This window comes from Bos mutus, chromosome 12 (genome assembly GCF_027580195.1).
Source record: "Bos mutus isolate GX-2022 chromosome 12, NWIPB_WYAK_1.1, whole genome shotgun sequence".
In the NCBI taxonomy this organism is placed as follows: domain Eukaryota; kingdom Metazoa; phylum Chordata; class Mammalia; order Artiodactyla; family Bovidae; genus Bos; species Bos mutus.
In genome coordinates, this window is record NC_091628.1 from 20,638,863 (window position 1) to 20,662,030 (window position 23,168).

The 23,168-nt window shown below is 47.9% G+C and overlaps 1 protein-coding gene across 1 annotated transcript in view; it reads left to right on the forward strand.

Annotated features, from left to right (window-relative positions):
* The window catches only part of FAM124A (family with sequence similarity 124 member A), a 118,194-nt gene extending 109,808 nt beyond the window's left edge, over positions 1-8,386 (forward strand). Inside the window, exon 4 of the mRNA XM_070380350.1 lies at positions 4,408-8,386. Coding sequence (XP_070236451.1) covers positions 4,408-5,232 — 825 coding nt within the window. The 3' untranslated portion in view covers positions 5,233-8,386. The remainder of the gene's footprint in view (positions 1-4,407) is intronic.
* Positions 8,387-23,168: the final 14,782 nt, after the last annotated feature.

Consider the following 23,168-nt stretch of genomic DNA (forward strand, 5'->3'; position numbering starts at 1 on the left):
AAAGCCCACGCAGCAATGAAGACCCAGCATGGCCAAAAAAAAAAAAACAAAAACACGCACATAGAATGGTCTAGGGGAGTGTGATCTTTAGGAGAACCATACCTTACAACCTGGACTAATTTAGGAGAACCATACCTTACAACCTGGTCTAAAAGTGTTTTGCATTGTATTCCTTAAAAATTTGTAATTTAGACCATCAGAAGTCTCTACAATTGCTGCTCTTGACCTTCAGCTCCCTAGGCCACCCTCAGCAGAACAGCTTGAGAATTTCAATATGCTGTACAGAGCCTGATGGGCAGGAAGAGAACCAGCAGGTCATGGGTTCACACACACACACCCCAACACACACACAGAATTAGAGACTGAGGATGAAAAGGATCAGTAATCCTCCCAGATTTCAGACAGTACTACAAAGCTACAATAATCAAAACGCCACAGGACTGGCACAAAAACAGACGTGTAGATCAATGGAATAGAAGGCCCAGATTAAACCCACACATCTAGAGTCAATTAATCTTCGACACAGGAGGCAAGAATATACAGTGGAGGAAAGTGGTACTGGGAAAGCTAGACAGTTGCTTGTAAACCAGTGAAGTCTGGACACTCACACCATACAAAAAAAAACTCAAAATGGCTTAAAGGGAAAGTCGCTTAGTCTTGTCCGACTCTTTGTGACCCATGGACTGTAGCCCACCAGATCCTCTGTCCACGGAATTCTCCAGGCAAGAATACTGGAGTGGGTTGCCATTTCCTTCTCCAGGGGATCCTCCCGACCCAGGGATCAAACCTGGATCTCCTGCATTGCAGACAGATTCTTTGCCATCTGAGCCATCAGGGAAGCCCCATAAAATAACAAAGGTTTACTGTATAGCATGGTGAATTATATTCAATTATAATAACAAAAATGGAAAAGAATCTGAAAAAGGATATATATATGCATCCCTGGCGAGGCTGCTCTCAGCTCTCAGGGCTCACCTCGGCTTTGATGAGCCAGCCTCCGTGCAGGCTGCTTTTGTGCCTATGTGCCCTTCCATGCCATGCCTGCTGCCTTCCAGTTGGCAGATCCCTCCTCCACTTTCCAAGGTTTTGTCCAAGCGTGACTTCTTAAGGCAAGCTTTTCGCTGCCTCACCCCTCTGTAAAATCAACCCCCCTCCTCCTTTGCATTCCAATAGTGCTCACATATTGCCACTCACTTTATCATCATGAGAAACGCTGGGCTGGATGAAGCACAGTCTGGAATCAAGATTGCTGGGAGAAATGCCAATAACCTCAGATATGCAGATGACACCACCCTTATGGCAGAAAGCAAAAAAGAACTAAAGAGCCTCTTGATGAAAGTGAAAGAGGAGAGTGAAAAAGTTGGCTTAAAACTCAGTGTTCAGAAAACTAAAATCATGGCATCCAGTCCCATCACTTCATGGCAAATAGATGGTGAAACAATGTAAATAGTGAAAGACTTTATTTTCTTGGGCTTCAAAATCACTGCAGATGGTGACCGCAGCCATGAAATTAAAAGACGCTTGCTCCCTGGAAGAAAAGCTATGACCAACCTAGACAGCATATTAAAAAGCAGAGACATTACTTTACCAACAAAGGTCCATCTAGTCAAAGCTATGGTTTTTCCAGTAGTCATGTATGGATGTGAGAGTTGGACTATAAAGAAAGCTGAGCGCCAAAGAATTGATGCTTTTGAACTGTGGTGTTGGAGAAGACTCTTGAGAGTCTCTTGGACTGCAAAAAAATCCAACCAGTCCATCCTAAAGGAAATCAGTCCTGAATATTCATTGGAAGGACTGATGCTGAAGCTGAAACACATTGGCCACCTGATGTGAAGAACTGACTCATTTGAAAAGACCCTGATGCTGGGAAAGATTGAAGGCAGGAGGAGAAGGGTGTGATGGTAAGATGGCATCACCGACTCGAAGGACATGAGTTTGAGTAAACTCCAGGAGTTGGTGATGGACAGGGAAGCCTGGTGTGCTGCAGTCCATGGTGTCACACAGAGTTGGACACAACTGAGCGACTGAACTGAACTTATCGTGGCTTACTTCAATACATTTGAATGTTGTGTTGTTACTTTTGGGCGTTCGATATCTTGTCTTATGCAAAATTATCTCTGCCTGGTCCTCTAGACCTTTTCCACATCAGAGCACATAGAAAATGATAATATTTACATGGCAAGAGGCTGCCACTGAAAGAGACCTATATGTCAGCACACCTTTAATAACCCAAAGCTTAAGCAGTCCAGATGAGAAGCTCTGCAGGAAAGGCCCTCATTTAATATTGATTGAAAAAAATGATTCAATAAGTCTATTTATAGGATAAAGAAATATCTGAAGTTAAGCAAAGATCTTAGGAATGAAAGGAATGATCCTATGGATGGGGACATAATCAAGACTGAATATGACCCCAGCAGAAGGATAAGATTGTGGATTTCTTGACCACCACTAGACTGCAGCCCCAAGCTGACCCACAGCACTGCCTTCCTCGCACCTGGCCTCTAATCATTCAAACTGCTGGCTTCCTGCCCCTCACAACTCCCTCACTTGCCTGCCAAGTGTCAGCCTCTGTGTGTCTTGGCCTCCCTCTCCCACTCAGCCTCCTCTCTACCTGCGCCTCCCGCTAGCAGTACAGCTGCCCATCTCCGTGCCCACCTCCACGGACACTCCTCTGCTCCACCGACAGGCATGGCCTCTCCCCTCTCCAGCCCGGCACTGTGCCTGTCATCACAGGCTTCTGTATGAGTTCTTTTTGTCTCCTGTTCTCTCAATGAAATGTGCTTGCTGTGGTTGAAAATAGTCCTTCTCATTGTAGTTTCCCCTCCTTTACCTGTAACAGGTATAAGTAAGTGTACAGGACGTTGAACTAAACTTCCCAAGCAGTTGTGGGAAGACCATGTTCCTGTGTAACAGGGAGACGGGGATGTGTGCTGTCCAGGATAGGGCCAGGGTCTCGTAGTCTTGCAGAGAGCCAGGAAATATCCCTTGGAGTAAACTGCACTTGGGTGTTTAAAAAAAAATTCTTTCCTTATTTGGAAATTCATAAATGAAATTTATTGAGGGCAGAAGGAGAGGGGGGTGACAGAGGATGAGATGGTTGGATGGCATCACTGACTCAACGGACATGAGTTTGAGCAAGCTCCGGGAGATGGTGAAGGACAGGGGAGCCTGACGTGCTGCAGTCCATGGGGTCACGGAGAGTCAGACACGAAAGAGTGACTGAACAATAAATGAAATGATCCTATACTAAACAGAACCAGAATCACTGTCCCCACATCCATTATTTAACTGAAATTTTGCATAGTAAGTTTGGCCCGGAGGCCTGGGGAGCAGACCAGGAGGAAAACCTGAGAGCAGCAGCCCCAGGTGGGAACATACATTGGAAGAAAGGTTCCCAATTAATTCTGTGCAATGGAAACTCCTGCAGAGCTGCAGGGAAGGTGGGAGAGAACAGGAGGTCAGGGCTGAGCTGCTGAAGGATGAAACTGTCTGAGCCCCAGGGGCTTGCCCTTGCCCCTGTGGGGCATCCACGGGACTGGTCAGTAGTTAGCTGCCCACTCCCCTTACAGTCTCTGAAAGGGGACACAGAGGAGTCAGTGGTTCCTAAAGCAAGTCAAGTACATGCTCATTTCCTGATATCCCCTCGCTCACCAAAGGTTTACCGCCCTGAACCAAGGGCCAGCCCTGGGATGTGTCCCGATGGCCACACGTGCACTAGGATCAAGCCCATCCTGACGTTTCCACCCTGTCGTCGGTCGGGAGCACGTCCAAATGTTGGGGCTTCGGCCAGAGGGAAGCAGACGCTTCGAGCATCCTTTGTACTGGGAATGGTAACCCCTGTGTCCTCTGTCCCGCTCAGCCAGGCCTCAGACCTGTGGCTAATCCACAGAGCATCCTTGCATGTGTGCTGGAAGAGGTCCTATTCCCTGTCGTGACAAGGGCCTGCCTGTCCTCCTGGGTTCGGGGACGTCTGCTCAGACTGAGAAGTCTGATCTGTCTTCCCCCAAGCTCTGCAATCTCTGTCTTCAGTTTAGAATTTGGAGAATGAAATTTATGTATGTATGTGTGTGTCCGACTCTTTGCGACCCCACCGAGCTCCTCTGTCCACGGGATTCTCCAGGCAAGAATACTAGAGTGGGTTGCCATTTCCTCCTCCAGGGGATCTTCCCCATGCAGGGATCGAACCCGTGTCTCTTACATCTCCTGCATTGGCAGACAGGCTCTTTACCACCAGGGCACCTGGGAAGCCCCAGTGACATTTCTGGCAGCGCTTTATTGCCGAGACAGTTCTGGAAGTTTCCAAGAATCATCAGAAAGTGTGTTTCATGTTCTGTTTAGCAATGAATCCCCGTTGCCGGGTGGACCCCAGCCCGGCTCTGATAACGATGTCCCCTCTTGCCCCTACAGGCACAGAAGGGGCACAGGAAGCGCCCTAAACCCGGCAGGGCTCACCAGGCCTCAGAGCAGAAACCGTGCTCCACGTCTTCCCCGCGCGCCACGGCACAGAGCCGGACCCCAGGCTGCCGCCTGCAGCCGCCACTGGATGCGTCACACCCGGGCCTCGGCCAGGCAGGTCCGTCTACCAGGCACCCGCAGGAATTTGCCAGACGAGCCACCAGCCCTCCCAGCCTCCCCTGGTCTTTCCAGCGAAGCAAGTCCTTGTTTTGTCTGCCCACCGGAGACCCCTCCCCGGCCTCTGCGGCGGAAGCGCAGCTGTCTGCAAGCATAGGCGGCCGGGGGCAGAGGGCGCCGGAGCGGGGGCAGAGGGCGCCGGAGCGGGGGCACGGCCACCTCCTCTCCATCGATGACCTGGAGGGGGCCCAGGAGACGGACGTGGACACCGGGCTGCGGCTGTCCTCCTCCGACCTGTCTGTGGTCTCTGCCTACTCGGCACCCAGCAGGTTCTGCAGCCCCGAGGAAGCGCCACGCCCCCCGGAACGAGGCAGCGGCCTCTGGTCAGAGCGCAGGGGCTTCAGAGAAGGACCCCTGCCCACTGCGGGCGGCGAGACCGCGGGGGCCTCCTGGGCCACCCTGCCTCTCTTCAAAGGGCCTTCAGGCTCCTCGGCCACAGCTGTCACTGCTCCCCCAGCTTCGGACACCTCCTCGCTCACAGAGACACCCCCAGAACTCCCTTCCGATGCCCTCCAGGCCCAGCAGACTGGCAGAGACGTCCTGGCAGCCTCAGTGCCAGCCGGATGCGGGGACAATGACACGGAGGAATTCTACATCTGAGCACCCTCCACTCGTGTCTTTCAGAGCCACAGGCTTAGGTCCCACCTTGCCCTTCTGGGGTCTGCGTGCCATCCGTGTTCTCAGCCCTGCTTCCCCAGGTCCATCCGGAGTCTGATGATCTGTCTCATGGGTCATTAACACCCTTGCCTGGCACCCTTTCTCACCCATGAGGTGGTGTATTTCTAGGGGCTCAATGGCATTTTAAAAGTCGATAAAGATCCTGGGATTTTTATGCAAATAAATTCTCAACAAATTTTTAGGTCATAAAATATATTTTTTAAATACTCAATTCCATTTAGGAAACGGTTTAATGCACTTACATAATTTAAATGCTTCCTATAATTATTTGAAAAGAAAACCTAGTCAGCTGGAGCTGATTGCACAATTTTTCATGACGTGAAGGAAAAATGACTAAAGCCAAAATGCTGAATGTGAGCAAGATAGCAAGCGACTTGGAGGAGAGGTCAGTGCTCATGATGTCCACCTCAGTGGATTCTCCGTCTCTGTTTACCCTACCAGGGAGCAGTGGCCCTTAGGATTGCCAGGAACTGTTACAGTGAAAAGAGTCACCTTAGTAAAACAATAGATACATATCTGACTACAGTAATAATACCTCACTTCAGCACTATCACTACAGTGATGCCACGCACCATCCAAAAATCAGCATTTATGCAAAAGTGGCTAATAAGCTTTATACAGATTGAGCCTGAACAACAGACTCTTGGTGCATTTAAAATACAATTTGAGCTCCAAGAACTAGATTTGAATGCACTTTTCAAACACATTCACTGTAACAAGTCGGAGTCTACAGAAGACCACCACCTGGATTTATTTGGACCACTGAGGAAAAATCGTTCTTTGGGGTTACAGGATAGCAGGATATTAGACTTAGTGGGTAGGTATTCATAAGATGCTTCCATTTTTAAATCTACAGTCTAAGGGCTATCTAGACATATATGTAAATGGGGCCACTTTTTATACTGCTTTCTCCAGTAAACATGCATTGTCATTTTTTCTTTTTTAAACAATTTGTAACTATTTTAACTGGCATTTTCATTGCACTGAGTAGTAAATGCCCTCCCCTGTTCTCCAAGTGGGAAGCTTTGCACAAGATGCTGTCCTGAACCAACACTGCTGCACAAGTGCAGAGGAGCCTTAGTTAAAGCTGGAGCTCTGACCTGACCTTGGTCTTGTCTGTGGTTGCCTGCTTCTGTCAAAGCATGAAAGAAAGAAAAGAAAGTGAAGTCGCTCAGTCGTGTCCGACTCTTGGCGACCCCATAGACTGTAGCCTACCAGGCTCCTCTGTCCATGGGATTTTCCAGGCAACAGTACTGGAATGGATTGCCATTTCCTTCTCCAGGGGATCTTCCCAACCCAGGGCTCGAACCCTGGTCTCCCACATTGTAGACAGATGCTTTACCGTCTGAGCCACCAGGGAAGTCGCAGCGTGAATGGTATTCAGATCTCACGTCTCTCCCACTCCAGCAAGGGAATGTTTACAGTCCCCACCTCGGGGACTCGGCAGTGCCAAGTGCTGGCATCGGGAGCCACACCAAGCTGTTCCTGGTTGCCGTGTGCCTTTGGAGAAGAAGAGTGTGGACTTGCCGTGCTCCTGTCCCTCCCTGGTGCTCCGCGCCTGGATGACTCGTGGCCCAGTTTACACCTCCCTGGAAGTGCCCACGCCAGCCCAGACGGGGCTTCAGAATCCTCCTCGACACAATCCTCCCCAATACAATCCTCCCAGCAGCCCTCACTAGGCATCACACTTGAGCCAAAGTCTTTGCCGTCCCTGTAGTGAGAACCTTCTCTCCTACCCCGAACAGCCCGGATACTCCAGGACTGCTGTTGTTTAGTCACTCAGTCGTGTCCGACTCTTTGTGACCCTGTGGACTGTAGCCTGCCAGGCTCCTCTGCCCATGGGATTCTCCAGGCAAGAAGACTGGAGTGGGTTGCCATGGCCCCCTCCAGGGGATCTTCCCAACCCAGGGATCAAACCTGTGTCTTCTCTGTCTCCTGCATTGGCAGGTGGATTCTTTACCACTGAGCCACCAGGGAAGCCCTTCCAGGACTACAGATTACAATACTGTACTCTGATTTAAGTACATAAAATTATTTTCTTTTATAATTCTATACCAGGAGTGAGCAAACTTTTTATAAAGGGCTAAATAATAAATATTTTAGTCTTTGCCAGTCATACGGTCTCTGTCAAAACTACTGAACTCTGTCCTCATAGTGTGAAAGCAGCCAAGGATATGTAAATGAAGGGAAGTGGCTGAGTTCCAAGAAAATTTACTTTACAAGAACAGGTGGAGGGTCAGACTTGGCCCAAGAGTCATAGTTGGCCAGCCCTTGTGTTCGACTGAGGTTGACTTGAGACTTGAGATCTCAGCCACAGTCAACGATGAAGAACGGAGGTCTGCATCCCTCTGCAGCTGTGATGCCCAAGACCAAGAAAACACACTCCTGGGACCACGCTGATGACTACAGAACCGCAGGGCTCAGAGCAGTGCGGGGCTTCTTGCCGCAGAGATGATGCCTAGAAAGCCACTGGCTGTCTACCTGCTGCTCAGAAACGGGACTCACAGCCTGTAGCTGAGGATGCAAAGGAACATGCTAACCATTCAGGTGTTGATGTAGCCTCCAAGGACCAGGAGGCAAGCTCAGGACAGCAAAGTCACTGAGGTATCATGAGTGGACTGTCAGCCAGGCAATGGCTCCTCCAGTCTTCACCCTTCAGCAGCGCCCTTAGCTCAGAATACTCACACGCCCGCTACTTCAGAGCCAACTCGGGTGCAGTCTGCCTTCACCCTTTTTCTCACTGAGCCCTCACCCCAGTACAGTGAGTCTACCAAACTGAGTGACAGCAAAGGATGTCAGCAAACCTCTTCCATAACAGGAAATGCAAGACGTCCCATAACATGAGAAGGGAAGAGAAGCCCAGCACAGACCACACTCAGACACTCCCCTCCCTGCAGACAGCAGTCTCTCTGGGGAGGAGGAGCCCCAGAGGCACTGCTGGGGCTCAGCTCCCTTTGCTGACCTGCCTCTAGCGCTGTCCTCGTCCAGAAGGGCTCCTGATACTCCCTGGTGGATCCTGACCCTTTCAGATTATTATTGTGGTAGATGCTGGCTGGCATACAGTAGGTGCTCAATAAATTTTGTCAATTTTTAAAAGCTGCAGTCATCTCCTAAATTATTTTTCTCCTGGAAAAGAAAATTCTTGATGGAAGATCTATATTTTAGCTGTAGTTTCTTGTTGTTTAATGGATAAAATGTGTCCTTGACCTTGCATTTCTCTCCCCAGCATTGCCCCAGGGGTCATGTTAGTAAGTGCCCCGGTCTAGCTCACAGGCCATCCCTTACTTGCCCCTTTCCCAAATAAGACTCCCCAGATTACTGCTCACAGTCCCACCATGGTCTCACCTGTGGTGTAGTGGTGTTAGTCACTCAGTCGTGTCCAACTCTCTACGACCCCATGGACCAGGCTCCTCTGTCCATGGAATTCTCCAGGCCCGAATACTGGAGTGGGTTGCCATTCCCTTCTCCAGGGGATCTTCCCAACCCAGGGATTGAACCCAGGTCTCCTGCATTGCAGGCGGATTCTTTACCATCTGAGCCACCAGGAAGATCCACCTAGTATCCATTAGTATCGCTACTTGGTATATGCTTTAAAGAGCAAATGTTTCTTGGGGGTCCCTAATGGACCAAGCCCTACAGAAGCCATCCTGGGTCACCCCGGTTGGGTCTCCCGTGGAGGAGAGTGGTGAGCCCCTGAAGAGACTTTTGTGTTGGTGGAGGGGCTGTTGTGCGGTGACCACAGTGGTGGTAGCACCAGGGGCTGCTTGATCCCTGAGACCCAAGGACAGCAGGGCAGTCACGTGGAAGCCAGCTGAGCTGCACCGTCCAGCACCTTCCGGGTGAGGCCAAGTGTTTACTTGTATCCGGAAGACCCTGGAGCGCATGGCTGATCTCTTTAGCCCCTTCGTCAAACAGGAGAAATCCAAGTACTTCCTGTTCCCCTACTGGGCCTTCTGTAGATGAATGAATTCTCCAATCCACCAGGTAAGAGGCACCTGAGTAGACTCATAGAATTTCTAGAAGAGATTTTTTTTTTTTTAAGAGCAAATAAAAACTGTTGAGAGCTTCTCCCTTGCAAGGCCTCAGAACACTAATCAGAGCCACTTCTCGCCAGTGATCCCAAGTCCAAATTTCAGGAGAACAGTGGGAATAGCTGGACGGCTGCCTCCCCGTGCCCCCCACCCTTCCGACCTCCACCCCTGCCCAGGGTCACGTTGCTCCACATTCTTGGTCTGAACATGAATATGCCCCTCAATGATCTGCAGTATTCCACTCCTCTTTAATTCTCTGGAAACACAACTGATCAGATACTATTAGATGCTTGAAGAAACAAGAAATTGACGTGAATAAAAATGGCTTTTCAAAGGAAACATCTTTTGTCACAGTTATAACACATGGATTCAAGAAGAGTCAAGAACCTGAATTTAAAGGTTTTTTATAGAATTACATTCTCCCAACTTCCACGGAAGGCGTTTTTACAAAACGGCTTTGAATGGCATAACTTCTCTGAGTGAGTAATGGAAGCAAACATTAATGGTAATTAATGCTGACACCCTCGGGTCTTTTTAAAAGTCAGTTTCTATTTCACAGGTGTGATAACTGTTGTCCAGTTATGTGCCCAACATTAGGGCAGTATGTTCATTTCAGACAGAAGTCACCAGGCACCAGGAAAGCTGAAAGGCCCCTTCCCCGTGCCCCCATAACACACCTCCTAAACTCTCCATTTGTGAGGAGGGTCCCACCTCCCGCTCTCCCAGATGGTGTCACTAATGGAGCTGCTTCCATGGGGGACACATGGCCCCCAGTTGACCTGATCTGGTTCAGACTCGCCTCACCTTATTTGAAACATTGATTTTGTAAGTTGAACACCTGAAAGAAGCCAACCAGGCTCCCCTAGGTTAGCTTTGCCCAGGCCGTAGAACTATATACCCAGAGCATTGTGGAGAGGAGCAACTCGAAACGTGCTTAGCACAGTCCAAGAAGTACGCGGTTATAAGAAACACTTTTAGGCCAGATCGCCTGGCTAAGGATGGCTGCAGGAAACCTTTGGTGCCACCTAGTGGCCGGCCAGTGACTGCCCTTTCCTTTGCAGAAGACTCCGCCCTGATGAACACCAGAGATGCTTCACTTCCATTTATTATTCTGCATTTAATTATTTTATTTCCACAAGGTATTGAAGCCACTGAAATTGCAGTGACATAAGACGATGCAAAGAGAATTAGGAAATTGGGGCTAAGGGAAAGAGAGCAGAAATATGCCAACAGTAAAGAAAACTGCTGCAGATGAATTTCCTAGAAGCCAAAGCAAAAAGGGAAATGTGAGCAGCACAGTGGTTCATGTTTGTTAATATAATGAGAAACCCTAGTGACACTGTCCTATTTCATTGTAATTTAAGTTGCCTCAATGTTATGTCTCAAGAGAAACCCAAGTTTTTCTTAGCAAAGAGGTACACTATCTATCACTTTCTCCTCACAGACTGAGAATGAACTTACGGTTACCAGGGCAGAAGGGACGGGGAGGAGGGATAGATTGGGATTTGGGGATTTACATGTACACACTGATGTATGTAAAACGAATAACCGGGCTTCCCTGGTGGTCCAGTGGTTAAGAATCCACCTTGAAATGCAAGGGACATCGGTTCGCTCTCTGGTCCCAGAAGATGCCTCAGAGCAACTAAATTATTAAGAGCAACCACAATTATTAAGCCTGTGCTCTAGAGCTTAAGTCTGTGAGTCTGGGAGCCCTAGAGTCCATGCTCTGCAACAAGAGAAGCCACTGTAATGAGAAGCCCGTGTAGCACAACCAGACAATAGCCCCTGCTCGCTGCAACTAGAGAAAACCCTCCTGCAGCAACAAAGACCCAGAACAGCCGAAAATAAATGAATATTTTAAGGAAAAAAAAAATAACAAGGACCTAGCACAGGTGAGCTCTGCTTAATATTCTATAATAACCTAAATGGAAAAAGAATTTGAAAAAGGACAGATAACATGTATATGCATAACTGAATCACTCTGCTGTATATCTGAAACGAATACAACATTGTCAATCAGCTATACTCCCATATATAAAAATAAAATCCTTTCTCAGAAGGGGGTTTTCATGAGGGATTTTCTCTGTAGGATGATGACTTTGGTCCAAGTTGGCAGCTTTCCTTGACTGAAGGATAGAGTTTACAAAGGCTGGAGGGGCGGACACAACCTCATGCTTTGGGTGAGCCTCTGGACATCTCCAGTCACACTGTGGAAAGAGGGCAACTTGGCCCTGGGCAGGAAGCCTGGAAGCTGGCCTCCTCTGGTCTCTTGAGACCAGATCTGTTTGGCAAATGGAGAGCCACTGGTGAGACTGACATCCTCCTGGGAGAGTGCAGGCTGTACCCGTGGTTCTAGCCTGTGTGGATAGAGAGCCCTTGTCTAGCCCCCTGCACCCTCATCCACATCCTGCCCTTCCAAAGTCACCGCCAAGTCTCTGACAGTGCCCCCTCGTGGTTAAAAGGCCTTCTAGCACTTTGAAAACTGAGTTGCTAAGTCCTTTCTGACTCTTTATTGGAGAAGGAAATGGCAACCCACTCCAGTGTTCTTGCCTGGAGAATCCCAGGGACGGGGGAGCCTGGTGGGCTGCCGTCTATGGGGTCGCACAGAGTCGGACATGACTGAAGTGACTTAGCAGCAGCAGCTCTGACTCTTTGAGACCCCATGGACTGTAGCCCGCCAGCCTCCTCTGTCCATGGAATTCTCCAGGCAAGAATACTGGAGTGGGTTGCCATTCCCTTCTCCAGCGAATCTTCCTGATGCAGGGACTAAAGAGTCTCCTGCATTGCAGGCAGATTCTTTACCATCTGAGTCACCTGGCAAGCCCTCTGAAGCCCTTTCATAAATCCCTTCAACCCACCCTCCACTGAGATTCCTGAAAAGTGATAAGAATTCCATTCCCTGCACCTCTTTCTTCATTGATCTGAGTAAATTTACTTATTCATTCAACAAGTATTTACTAAGTCCCACTATGTGTCGAGGCTTCCCAGGTGGGGCAGTGGTAAAGAATCCGCCCGCCAATGCAGGAGATGCAAGAGATGTGGGTTTGATCCCTGGGTCAAGAAGATCCCTTGGAGTTGGAAATGGCAACCAACTCCAGTATTCTTGCCTGGAAAACTGCATGGACAGAGGAGCCTGGTGGGCGACAGTCCATTGGGTCAGAAAGACTTGGACACAACTGAACGCACGCACGTGCACACTACGTGTCAGGCAGGGGCTATTTGTGCCTTTTTTTTTTAATTGGAGTGGCCAAAAAGTTGGTTCAGGTTCTTCTTTAGGAGCTTATGAAACCCAAATGAACATTTGGCCAATAATTTCTAGGAGAGATTTATTTGAAGAAATATTACAACATATAAAAACTACATAGACAATTTCCACTCATATGCTGGTAAATTCGGTATAACAATAAAAAAAAGAAACCTTTTATGATCCAGGATGAACAAGGTACTGCACAGTGTGATCACTAAGTCAAATCAGGGTACAAGCAAACCACACGGAGCAGTTTTGTATCAGCCCAGGGGACCTGGGATGCAATGGGAGAGACATAATCTCATCCTACTCCCATCATGACTAGTTCTTCTTCCCTATAGATTTTATACAGGTGGCTCAGACGGTAAAGAATCCGCCTACAATGAGGAGACCTGCTCGGGTTCAATCCATGGGTCAGGAAAATTCCCTGGAGAAAGGAATGGCAACCTATTCCAGTATTCTTACCTGGAAAATTCCAAGGACAGAGAAGCCTGGTGGGCTACAGTCCATGGGTTTGCAAAGAGTCAGACATGACTGAGTGACTAACACTTTGCTTCATAGATTTTACAATCCTCCTAAAGGATCTAACACAGTTACATATACAGAGCCTCAGGTTTTGGCATCAGGTTAACCTGGCTTCCCATTCTGACCCCACCACTCTGACCACCCCTTCCCACTCTGACCACCCCTTCCCACTCTGACCCCATCACTTTGGGAACCCAGGGCAAAGTTAATTAACTTCTCTGAGCCTCAGTTTTATCATCTGTAAAATATGGATGACAACACCTACCCTGGAGGGTTACTATGAGAATTAGGTTACATAATTTGTGTGGAGGGCTTTCCTGGTAGCTCAGCTGATAAAGAATCTGCCTGCAATGCAGGAGATCCCGGTTTGATTCCCAGGTGGGGAAGTTCCCCTGGAGAGGGGAGAGGCTACCCACTCCAGTATTCTTGGGCTTCCTTGGTGGCTCGGATGGTAAAGAATCCATCTGCAATGCTGGAGACCTGGGTTCAATCCCTGGGTTGGGAAGATCCCCTGGAGGAGGAAATGGCAACCCACTCCAGTATTCTTGCCTGGAGAATCCCATGCACAGAGGAGCCTGGTGAGCTACAGTCCATAGGGTTGCAAACAGTCGGACACAGCTGAGTGACTAAGCACAGCACAGTTTGTGAGGAAGTCGCTGTACTGCCTGCAGCACGGCGGCATTTCGTAAAGGCAGATGCTCTTTCCCTTCCCTCGGGCTTCATAGCGGCCCTGTACTCTGCTCACCTGACATCTGCCTCCTTCACAGACTGCTCAGTGCCAGGAGGACAAGACAGGGTTTGGTTTCAACATGCTCTATAATCCGCGATTCCACCATCACCTCTCCACCGTCTCTCTGGACAGATTCCACCAGATCGTCATCTTTCAGATCCCATCGGAAAGTCATCTTTCCATCATCACACCCTCCATCCACCTCCCTGGCTTGTCTCTCTTCTGCATCTCAAGCCACTGCCAGCAAAACCAAACCCTCATGCTTGTTACCACTCAGCAAGAAAGCTGTTCTTTCTCCCAGCTCCCCAGTTCTGAGCTGCCCTTCCCTAAACACACTCTCTCCCCACAGCTCCCCACCCGATCCCCCAAGCCTACAAAACCTGTGCTCCCTTCTCTTCGCCAGTTCCCCGTCTCTACACTCCCCTCCTCCCTCGTGGGTTCCAGACCCACCGAACCCCACTGGATCCCAGGGCTGACTGGCTCACTGTGGCCTCCATGGCATCTGCAACCCCCCACCCCACCCTCTTGCCTCACCTGCCGGGCCCCCAAGTCGAGCTGTCCTGCGCTTTTGCTGTTTCCACTCTGAAACTGCCAGACCACAAGCAGTCCACCCACCCATGACTACTCGGCCAACTTTCACTGCACACTTACAGGCCTCAATTGTTCCAACCTGTTCCAACTTCCTGAATGCTCTCTAAACTCTGCCTGCATGACTCCCAGACTAACCTTGGCCCAGAACCATCCATCATCCCCGCAGGCCCCCACCTGACCCCATAAGATGGGAGTGATTCCAACGAGGTCACAAGCAACAAGAGACTGATGTGTAGAAGAGACCTACTGCCTGCTCCTCTGCCCTCGGAAGTGGTCTGAAGACTGAAAACGCAACCAGGGGCAATGGAGGAAAAACAGGTGAACGTAGCAAGGAGACCACTCATCCTCTTGCCACACCAAGAATTAGTCCCACTTCCTGCAAAACGAGCCTCCGGTGCCCAGAGCAAGTCAACCAGCCCAGGCCAGCGGCTCTGCCACTCTCCTTGGCCAGAAAGCTCAAGGCGGTCTGGGCCTGTGTTTACCCCAAGCTGGTTCTGCAGACCCACAGTGGCCTCTTTGCTCCTTTGGTGGGTGTCAGAGCTCACAGCCATGCCCAGGCTTCCGGGAGTGTCCCCAGGCACGGCTGTGCCCCACTGGGATGCCGTGAACTGCTGCTGCTGTGTAGGGGTGCACTTCCGGGTGCCTATAACCCAGCCACGTGTAACCGTGACCATCCCCAGGGACTGCCTGGTCACAGCTCTGTTCTGGGTCTCACCCAGCCTTTGCACTCAGATTAGGTAAGCACTAGACCCTTCACACTCAGGCACACCCCATCCTGCGGGTCAGACCTGAGCTTTCAACTACCTGTATAATCCCCTAATGGACGTGTCTGGTTCCTCCATGTCCCCCAATCAACAAGACCCACGTTAAACTACTGCCACACCTTCACACGCCTGAAAGGACCAGCTCCTTCTTCTCCAGGATTCCTCAGTTCTGTAACAGTTTTGTAACAGTTTTGTCTCTCTCCTCATCATTCACATTCGAAAACCCAAGCAAAGCACCCAAACAGGTTAGTAGAAAGAAACGGGATTTTGGAGTCAACCTACCCAAATGTGAACGTCATCACTTACTGCCTGAGGACCCCAGGTGGCGCAAGTGGTAAATAACTCACCTGCCAATGCAGGAGACAGAAGAGACACAGGTTCCATCCCTGGGTTGGGGAGATCCCCTGGAGGAGAGCATGGCAACAACTCACTCCAGTATTCTTGCCTGAGAATCCCATGGACAGAGGAGCTTGGCAGGCTCTAGTCCATGGGGTCGCAAAGAGTCAGACCCGACTGAAGCGACTTAGCACAGACGCTTACTGCCTGTGTGACCCAAATCAAAGGAACTTTATTTCTCGCCCTTGGTTTCCTCCTTTGCAAAGTGGCGTGAACCAGAGCTGGTCCAGGGTAGTCAAGGGAGCCACTCACCTCAGAGGCAAAATTTAAGAGGGTGCCAAAAACGCACCCAGCAAGACTAAGAACATTTTAATGAAAAAGCTCTTTGTCTAGGGTCATTCTGAGCAATCAGTGAAATCAAGAGGCAAAGCCCGACACAACAAGAGGTCATTTTTCAAATCAGCCAAGGTTTTAAAATTAATACACAATTTATGTTTATACATGGCTGTTAGCAGTAATTGGTACAATATTTTTGGAAAGAAGTATGGCAATAGATACGTCAGTAGCCGCAGAAATGCTCAAGGATGGTAATTCACTTTCCAGGACTCGCTCTTAAGAAAATTATCTAAAACAGAGGTAAAAACATGCATCTGTTTATCATGTAGAATTTATAATAGCAAATCATTGGGGAACAACCTGAATGTATATGTGTGTATATATATATATACACACACATATAATACATAAATATAAGTACATATATAGATATATATACATTTTTCTTGATCATGTAAAACAACGCAGAGAAAAACAGATTGTAAAGAAGCATGTCAAGCATTTTTCCAAAGAGGAAATGCAGGTGGCCAGCAGGCACATAAAGTGGCTGATTCAAGTTGATGTATGGCAAAAACCATCACAATATTGTAAGGTAATTACCCTCCAATTAAAATTAATTAAAAAGAAAAGATGCTCAACGTTGCTAATCATCAGAGAAATGCAAATCAGAACCAGAAGAAGGTATCACCTCACACACATCAGAAAAGCTGCCACCAGAAAGACCACAAATAACAAATGCTGGCCAGGATGTAGAGAAAGGGTGTTGGCGGAAAAGTAGAAAATACACTGTTGGTGGAAAAGTAAATTGGTTCAGCCACTGTGGAAAACGGTATGGAGGTTTCTCAATAAAGTGAAACTGGAACTACCACACGACTCAGCAGTTTCACTCCCGAGTCTATATTTGAGGGAAACAAAAACACTAATTTGACAAGATACACGCACTCCAATGTTCATTGCAGCATTATTTACAATTGCCAAGGTATGGCAGCAACCTAAGTGTCCATCAACAGGTGAACGGATAAAGTCGATGTGGTACATACATACAATGGAATATTATTCATCCATTAAAAAGAATGAAATAAAGCCATTGCAGCAACATGGAAGGACCTAGAGAGCATCATACTGAGTGAAATAAGCTAGAGAAGGAGAAATATCATGACATCCCGGATACGGGGAATCTAAAGAGAAATGCTACAAATGAACCTATTTACAAAACAGAGACTCACAGACAGGAAATGAACTTATGGTTGCCAAAGGGGAAGGGATAGTTAGGGACTCTGGGAAGGTCATGTACACGCTGCTGTATTTAAAATGTATAACCAACAAAGACCTATTATATAGCACATGGAACTCCACTCAATGTTATGTGCCGGCCTGGATGGGAGGAGGCCTGGGGAGAATATATACATGTACATGTATGGCTGAGGTCCTCTGCTGCTCACCTGAAATGACCACAGCATTATTAATTGGCTATACCCCAATACAGGATTAAAAGTTTATTAAAGTTACCAAAAAAAAAAGAAAAAGATGTGGTATACACACACAACGGAATACTACTCAACCATAAAAAGAGAGTGAAATTTTGCCATTTGCAACAATGTGGATAGCCGCAGAGGGTATTATGCTAAGTAAGATAAGTTAGACAAAGCAAGACAAATACTGTATATCACTCATGTGTGGGATCTAAAAAATAAACTAGTGAATATAACAAAAATAAAGTGTGCCAAAGCCTAATAGCTTCTGTTTCTGAGTGGTAAAATCACGGGTGATATTTTTTAATTTTCCTTTTTTGTACATGGTATGTTTTCTATGGTAAGTATTTATTAATTTTATAATTAAAAAAATAAAGATACTAAAACTATGAACACACAGCCACCTTTGATTATTCCCAACCTGCACATCTAATCTGTCTCCTTCCAGCTTACTCATTTTCCCCAGATTTTATGTGCTTCTGCTCTTTCCTTTCTCTCCAGCCCTAACTACATAAGTGCTGTAGACTAGTGATGGGGGAGACCGGTCTTCTAATCCTGGCCCCTTCCTCACTAGCTGTGAAACTCCATAACCTTCTGTGACTCAGGTTCCTCATCTGCAAAGCATGTGTGCGCAATTGCTCAGTCGTGTCCAGCTCTTTGTGACCCCATGGACTGTAGCACCAGGCTCCTCTGTCCATGGGATTCTCCGGGCAAGAATACTGGAGTGGGTTGCCATGGCCTCCTCCAGGGGATCTTCCCGACCCAGGGATCAAACCTAGGTCTCCTGCATCTCCTGCATTGCCAGGCAGAGGCTTTACCATTGAGCCACCTGGGAAGCCCCATCTGTAAAGTGAGCGCATCCAGATACCTCACCTGGGGGTGTTTGTCTTCGTGGTACAGACGCCGGCTTCATGGACCACTGTGGGACGGAAGAGCAGGGATGGCAGCAGGGCCATGAGAGACCGAGGCCCCACCCCCTTCACCTGTCATGTCGTCCTCCCAGACTCTGATGGGTCCCTATGCCAGCCCTCAACTGTCACTCAGTGGGATTTCCCTGTGACACATAGGATGATGGTTTTGAGTCAAAATTAGTTTGATTTAAAAGAAAACGAAGGGTATTCCCTGGTGGTCCAGTGGCTAAGACTCCACACACCCAATGCATGGGGCCTGAGTTCGATCCCTGGCCAGGGATCTAGATCCCACATGCTGCAACTAAAAACGATCCCACATTCTGCAACTAAAATATCCCACGTGCCACAATTAAGACCCGACGCAGCCAAATAAATAAATAAATATTGAAAAAGAAAAAAGAAAATGGAGAAATATTTTTGCACCTCTGATTTGGTTGCCTGAGAGTCATGCCCACTATCTGGTGTCTTTGTGCAAGCCTCACCCAGACTATAGCCATACACTCCCCACTGGTCTCCATGGCCCCGACATCTGTCCACTCCTGTCCATCCATACACAACTGCTCATTTTTAACAGGCTCTGCACATCCTCCTGCTCCCGTGGTTCCCTGTTGCCAACCATGCAAAAGTGCCTTCTGCTAAGACACACTCACAAGGACTTCATCACGGTCCCATCACCTCTTCGTCCTTACCATTCTTCATTCCAGAGGAATAGGCTCTTAACTCTCCACTAAACACATGTGTTCTCACCCACATGCCAACATCCATTCATTCCTCTGCAACTCCCTGCGCTTCAGAATCCCACCATCCACCAAAGCCCAGTGCAAACACCACCTCCGGAAGCCCGGGCACCCTTTCCACTGCTGTCATGTGGGGGTCCTAGGGTGTCCCTGACTCGGGACAGATCACAGGATACTCAGCCCTGCAGTTGTTTAGATACAAGTTTTATCCACCCAGGCAAAGTATAAACCAGTCCTTAGTCCAAGCGGTACCGCAATAAATCAGATTGGAAGGAGTGAACGTACGAGTGATGTATGTGTGTGTGGCTGACCTGGCCAGAGCTCCTTTCATGATAAATCCCCATTTTCACATTCTCGAGTCAAGGCCCCTGACCCTGATCAGGCTGCTTACTTCATAATTAATTCAATCCAAATGTCCTGGAGGGCTGAGAGGGGGAAATTGTGCGCAGGGAGGAAAATTCATGAGGCCATGGCTGAGCAAGACTGTATTTACTGGAACCTCAGTCTTTACCGTATTTACCCAAACCTCAGCCACTTACTGCACTTTTCAGTTTTAATTCCGTTTGCCTTCAGGCTTCTAGACTGAAAAATCCTAACTTCTCTAGCCTATTTATATGGAAGTTTTTCTCCCTGTTTCCCCCCTGCACCTCTTTTTAAATTTTAATTCTTTATTCTGGGCCTTTAATTTCGCTCCCCCACCCCCATTACACATTTCTGAGTCACTCTATTCACTCCCACATTTGGATCCAGAGGGACTGTGGTTTGGACTAAGGGTAAAACACGATTGTTACTCTGATCTCCAAAATGTTTGTCTTTGCAAACATTTAGGGCTAAACATTGAGGGCACTTGCTCACAGAACCTTTTTCCAACCTAGAATTTACCCACATTTCCCCACAGACATCCTATGTGTACGTAGCTATTTTTAAACTTTACACCCACGAAACTCCTGGCAAAATCACAAACTGAATGGATTCCAAACCCAACTGGCTTTAATCCACATGTTTGGAAAAGAACGCTGAAGTGACGTGAGTGGACTTACTTGCTCTCTTTACCGTTTGTCAGGATAGAATTAGAGCCTTTGACGGTAGGGCCGGGAGTTTAGGTACCTGACCAGCTTCTTTCCCTCGGACTGAAAATCATTTCCATCACCACTTTCCAAAATGTCCCTCGGGATTGGCCTCCTGAACCTCCAAAGCCACACATATGACATAAAACAGCCCTCAGACATGGATGGGCTCTGAAAATCCTTCAGAGTCTCAACCACTCCCAGGAGCTACAATGCCCAAATTCTGTCGCTTCCTTTGCATTTTTGCCACGTCTGCAATGATCTACTCATTTTTAAAATCAAATGGAAAACCAGCAGACTCTCCATGTCAGCTGGTAAGTAAATGTGGTGCCCACAGGTCAGAGGTCAGAGGATGCTGGGAGTGGGGGAAGGGCAGCTCACCCGTTTCAAGGATGCTGCTGCCGCTAGTCTGTGCTGAAAGCCCTGGTGTTTCTTCTCAGCACATCCGTGGCTTTGAGGCCATTCAAGAAAGCATGCAGTGAACATACTCCTTGCAACAAGGCAAACTCTGCAGGAGCCAGCAGTGCATTCACAATCTAGTAGGAAAAAAAGCAGGAAGAGGTGCAGGAGATGGAACCTGTGCACTGGACCATCCCTCTTAAAGCTCAAAGAGGCTTCCCTTTGCCTTTGGACTAAAAATCCAACTGCTGGTCCCCCGGTCACAAAGCCCTGCGTGATCCAGCCCTCCATCTCTACCCAGCCTCTTCCCCCCGGCTCACTGTGCTTCGATCCCGCCACACTTCTCGGGGCTGCTCCATGATGGGAACCACTGTGACCAGTGGAGTTGCACTCTGGAGGGTGACAGGCATTGTGTCCCAGGCAGGCTCACAGAAGGCCTCGTAGCTGCCCACCCCGCTGCCCCCAAACCTTCCTGTTACAACCTTAAGACATAAAAATGATCGAGAATAGATCTAAACCTTCAGTGGCTCATAACCAACCAACAGAAACAAGCCTTTACACTCACATTTGCCCTACAATTACGGTCACAGTAGTGATACAAATAAGAACCATCCTGCATTACCCAGAGGCAGGGAGGGCTGGAGAGAGGCAGTGCACTCTTCCTGGGGAGTCAGAAAAAGCACCGTGGGTGAGGTAAATGCTTCTGCAAGTCTAGGAAGATGAGCAATGCCAGAGAAAAGGGACATAGAATAGCTCTGGTGCAACTGGAGATGTTGGAGAACACGAAGGGAAGAAATGCTAGATCCAGCTCTCACCTTGAAGAAAAGAATCTCTAGGACTTCCCTGGTGGTCCAGTGGTTAAGAATCTGCCTGTCAATGCAGGGGAGGCAGGTTTCGATCCCTGGTCCAGGAAGATTCCACATGCCGCAGAGCAAGTAAACCCACGCGCCACAGCTACTGAGCCCTGGCTCCGGAGCCCCTGCTCTGGCCTGCATCGCAAGTACCGAAGCCCACATGCTCCAGAGCCCGAGCTTCACAAGAGAAGCCGCCGCGATGAGAAGCGCCCACACCGCAACTAGAGAGTAGCCCCAGCTCCCCGCAACCAGAGAAAGCCCACATAGCCATGAAGACACAGCACAGCCAAAAATTAATATTGCTTTACAAAACAAAAAGGAAGAAAAAAGAATCTCTGGTGAAAACAACTACCTCAACATCACCATCAGTAGATACTGGCCAGACCTACCGAAGCTGTTGACCTTTGGCCTCTGTAACTCTAGGAAAGTAAATGCAGAGAGAAATAAGGCATGAATTTAACCTTCCTTGGAGAGTCCTTTTAAAAGAGCAGGCTACCCAAAGTACCACCTGCATTGGAGGGAGACCAGCACAATATGCATTCACTTGATAATGGACATAATTCCTTGGCTGTAGATCAAATTTATGATGAGGATTGTAGTTTTATGTGCTGAATGCACGCCTGAGAGTACATCGGGTCCTTCTGGAAACCTGCCCATTATTGCATATGGAGCTGAGCATCATTTTCCCAGTTGAAACCACTCTGACTTTATTACTGTTACTTTGCTTTTATGAAATACCATCGCTCCTATTACCCCTTCATTTGCTACTATGCCCTTGGTCAGCAAAGAAACCACCCTGCTTCAAAGGACCTACTGAAAATGACATCACATGTTAATAGTGATGAAATAAAGATCTGACATTTATTGAGAATTCAGTGTGCCAGGCCTTAAGTATTTTATATACATGATCTCATTTCATCTTAAATGTATGAGGTTGTCGTTATCACCATTATACACAGGAGGAAACAAAGAGATGATAAGAAATGGCCATGATCACACAACAAGCAAAGAGCAGAGACTCATCATGCATTTATTCTTTCTTTAAATAAATATACTGAGTACTGATAAGTTGTGTCAGAACATGTAAAGTTGTACCTGCAGTAACATTTCCCTAAGGAGTTTCTGATGCAGCAGGCATGGTAAAACAACACACAAATATCTAAAAGGAAGAGTGAGGTGTGTGACTAGTGTTGTGAGCACTCTTTTCTTACAGAGAAGTGAGGAATCAGCCCTGTGAAAGCAAGTGACAGACGTGCTGCGCTCTGAAGAGGAGTAAAGTCTTAAGAATAAAATGTGAGGATGTCCTTCTAAGCAGAAACATTTAAGTTGAGCTCCCCAAAACAGGAATAATTAAACCAGCAACATACAGTACAATCCATTTCATTATTTTACCATTCATAGTTTTATTAATGCTAATGTATTATATTTACTTATTTGCATATGTAATTGTCAGCACAATTCACAAGACTGTTGTTCTCAGGCACAACACCTTAGTAAATCTGACAGTCAAAATCTGGTAGGCATAGCACATAGCTGTTTGAGATTAAATCCAGGTTCCAGAAGTTATTAGCAGATTCTATTAAAATTCTATCCCTATGACTTAATTATGGTCTTTATTAGACCAGCGATAGTGAAAACTGTCTCCTTTTAAATAGGAAGGTCCCAGAACTTCCCTGGTGGTCCAGTGGCTAAGACTCCACACTCCTGATGCAAGGAGCCTAGGTTCAATTCCTGGTCAGGGAGCTAGATTCCACATGCTGCAAATATTAAGAGTTCACATGCCACAACTAAAGATCAAAGATGCTGCCTTTGATGCTGGCATCACATGCTGCCACTGAGACCCGGCACAGTCAAATAA